Source organism: Octodon degus, unplaced genomic scaffold (assembly GCF_000260255.1).
Source record: "Octodon degus isolate 3935 unplaced genomic scaffold, OctDeg1.0 scaffold00205, whole genome shotgun sequence".
NCBI classification, from domain to species: Eukaryota; Metazoa; Chordata; class Mammalia; order Rodentia; family Octodontidae; genus Octodon; species Octodon degus.
Genome location: NW_004524781.1, coordinates 523,199 through 526,377, shown reverse-complemented (window position 1 = coordinate 526,377; position 3,179 = coordinate 523,199). Strand labels below are relative to the sequence as shown.

The window sequence follows — 3,179 nt, the reverse complement described above, 5'->3', positions numbered from 1 at the left end:
CTCCCTCCTCTCCCTCCTCTGGCCACCCCTCTGCTGCACACTCCCTCGGGCCCTCTCCCTCCTCTCCCTCCTCTGGCCACCCCTCTGCTGCACACCATGGCCCCACTCCTCCTGAATATGCCCCCCACAGTGCAGCCCTATTTACCCACCTTGTGGTCTCAAACCAATCACTCCTTTAAAGCTTTCTCCTAATGTCTTACATCTAAAATGGAAGAATGTCAAATAAAAAAAAAGATAACCGGTGCATATGCTCCCTTCATAAGCTCAAAAAGTGACAAAAATTGAAAACCATTTCTAGGTAGTGTACATTGCCCTCCTAAACTTCATAGCTTTTGGGCTTTCTTCAAAGGCGTCAACATTAGCTGGAAATTAAATGAAAGGTGAAGACTACAGAAGAAACAAGTTCTCATCAAATTGGACTCTAGGCTCAACCTGCTTCTAACCTGTTACACTGTGCTCTGGTTTATATCTACATGCCCCTCCCCCAAAGCCTCATACACTCAAAGATGGGGTTGAGGAAGGTGACTGGACTAGGGCGCACCAGAGCTGATCTGTGGCAGGGGGACCTGAAAGGTCATCTCTCCTCCTGGTGTGTCCTATGATTAGTGCCTCCTGGCTACCATGACACGAGCGCCTTTTCTTCTGCCATAGCCCTTGGTCGCGCTGACTGCCTTGGAGTTCGTGGACTATGGGCCGAAACCTCTCAAACTGTGACCACAGCGAGCCTCTCCTCCTTTAAGCAGCTGCTGTTGGCATGTCTCAGCAAAAAGGAAAGTGACTACGCCACTGCCAACCTGACCTTCACTGTCCTGTGCCTGATCAGGCCTTCGCTAACTCGACTATTGTGCCTCATTTTTACTTCAACTTGAAAATGACAGTCAACTCAAGCTTTCTAAACACAACTTCATATACTTGTAACCCCCTGAACAAAATCTTTCAAAAGTTACAGCACAAAACCCAAAGTCCTCAGTCTAACCACCGAAGCATTCTGGTGGCCAGCAGTCCTTCCCACAGCACCTCCTTCGGGGAGTTTCGCATGAGCCATGAACTTTCCACGTCTCCCTCCGTGGTGCCTGCCCCAGCCACAATCTCTCTCTGTCCTCACTCCAACCCACTCCCACTGGTCAGGCGTGACGTCTGTCCAGGTCTCAGCTTGGAGTGTCTTCATGGGCCTGTCCCATCCTCGCCCCCATGGAGGACTCTGCCCCTAGACGGGCGTGGTCACCGTGACCTATGCCACTCCCTATGCACACAGCAGTCTCTTCCTTGGTATCTTCTAATTCTTCTGTGTGCATAATGGCTTTGTTCAGCCTGCTTCTTCTCTGTACTTCCACTGCATGGCATCACGGGCCATCCTGCTGGGGTGTACAGAGTGATAATCACATTTGTACGTATTTTCTACAAATCGGTACTGCATGAAGCTTCATGGTAAGTACCTTAGGCTTCCACACAAAGGATACTTGACTGTCCACAGAACCCATGGATAATGTACAACAGCCAGTCACGGTGCACAGTATTTTTAATGGCATCCAGAAGTTGGCCATTCCACACATACTTCATGTAAGGTTCACTACAGATCCCAAACACACCTGAAAAATAAAAGTATCAGAGATGTGAAACGGAGAGATGCTGAACCCATGTTGAAATTCTTCCGCTTCCATTCTTAACTGATCGACAGCGCTGCCACTTTCAGGGGACAACTCTCATTTCTATATCTAGAACGTGGTTCCATATAAAGCCAAAGAAGAAAGGTACTTCCTGATTTGTGACTCTGACTTAAGAGAAAGTGACAAGGAGCCAAGGAGATGCGCAGGAGGGAATACATAAATGAGCAAGAGGGCAGGGGTGGCAGCGGAGCTCCGGTGGAGCAGGAGCGCCCACCGGCCAGGCCTCTCGGCCAGTGCGGCCAGCCTGCCCGCGAATGCCACCTTCTTGCGCTTCCACTGCTCCTCTGCCCCTGCGTCCTGCGCTTGCTGTGAGGATAAAATGAATCGGTCACGCACACCACACACACAGATCAAGCCTGGAGCATCACTCTCGAACCCTCAGGAGCACTTCTTACTGTGTCAGACCCTTCCCATACAAACGAGTTACTTTCACCAAATGTTTCAGAATACACACACATTTTCATTAATCAGCAATGTTTCACAAATTTTAAATGCATAAAAATAGAAAATAAATATGTGTACAAGCTTAAAAGATTATAACAGATGTGGACAGCAATCAACATCATTTTTCCCCAAAACATGCTCTGTTAAGAGTATTGATCTGGGGCTGGTGAGATAGCTCAGTGGTCTAAAGTGTCTGCTTAGGCAAGCTTAGGCAAAAGCGCCACATGGGTTCGCAGCAGAAAGTGATCCCTAACCACAGCAACAATGTCAGGATCCTAATCAGCTAACCCTAACCCTAACCTAGGGAGTATGATGGATTACACGGCAACAAGGAATAAACATATAGTGCCAAAGTGAAGACCATGGTTTGATCCCCGGCACCACATGCCACACTAGCCCCACCGCGAGGGTGGGCTGAGCTGGCCACAAATAAAATTAAAATAAAATAAAATAAAATAAATAAAATAAAATAAAATAAAATATAAAAAAAATTTTTTTAAAGTATTTATCTGATAAATACCCTGTTTTGATTTATAGAAACTAAGTTTTCTCTGCTTTTTCTTTCTTTTTCTTTTTTTGCGGAACTGGGGGTTGAACTCAGGCCCTTGTGCTTGCTAGGGAAGTGCTTATTCCACTGAGCCATCTCCCCGGCCCCTCTCTGCTTTTTCAATGCACCACACAAGAACATGAATAAGACAGACACTTGCTGACTCTGTCACCTTGGGCATGACTCTTAATATCTCCATTTCCTAAGGTACAAAATGATGATACTGTCATCCTAAAGATGTTCAAATGTAGAGATTTATATGAAGTTCCAAATACATTGCCTGCAGATATATATATATATATATATATATATATATAATTTTCTCTTTTTACTTCTCCACTTTCTACTGTCATTCTTTTTTTTTTTTAGATTTTTTAAAAAAATTTATTTGTGTGTGTGTGTGTGGCCAGCTCAGCCCACCAGGGGGCGGGGCTGGCTGGCGGATTGAACCGCGGTCCCTGTGCTTTGCTAAGCTTGTTCTAAGTAGGTGCTTTAGACCACTGAGCCATCTCACCAGCCCC

The 3,179-nt window shown here is 46.1% G+C and overlaps 1 protein-coding gene across 1 annotated transcript in view; it reads right to left on the bottom strand.

The window, feature by feature from the left end:
* The window catches only part of Fig4 (FIG4 phosphoinositide 5-phosphatase), a gene marked incomplete at its 5' end in the record, with an annotated part of 81,592 nt that overhangs the window by 53,651 nt on the left and 24,762 nt on the right, over positions 1-3,179 (bottom strand). Inside the window, one exon of the mRNA XM_023704837.1 lies at positions 1,461-1,589. Coding sequence (XP_023560605.1) covers positions 1,461-1,589 — 129 coding nt within the window. The remainder of the gene's footprint in view (positions 1-1,460; positions 1,590-3,179) is intronic.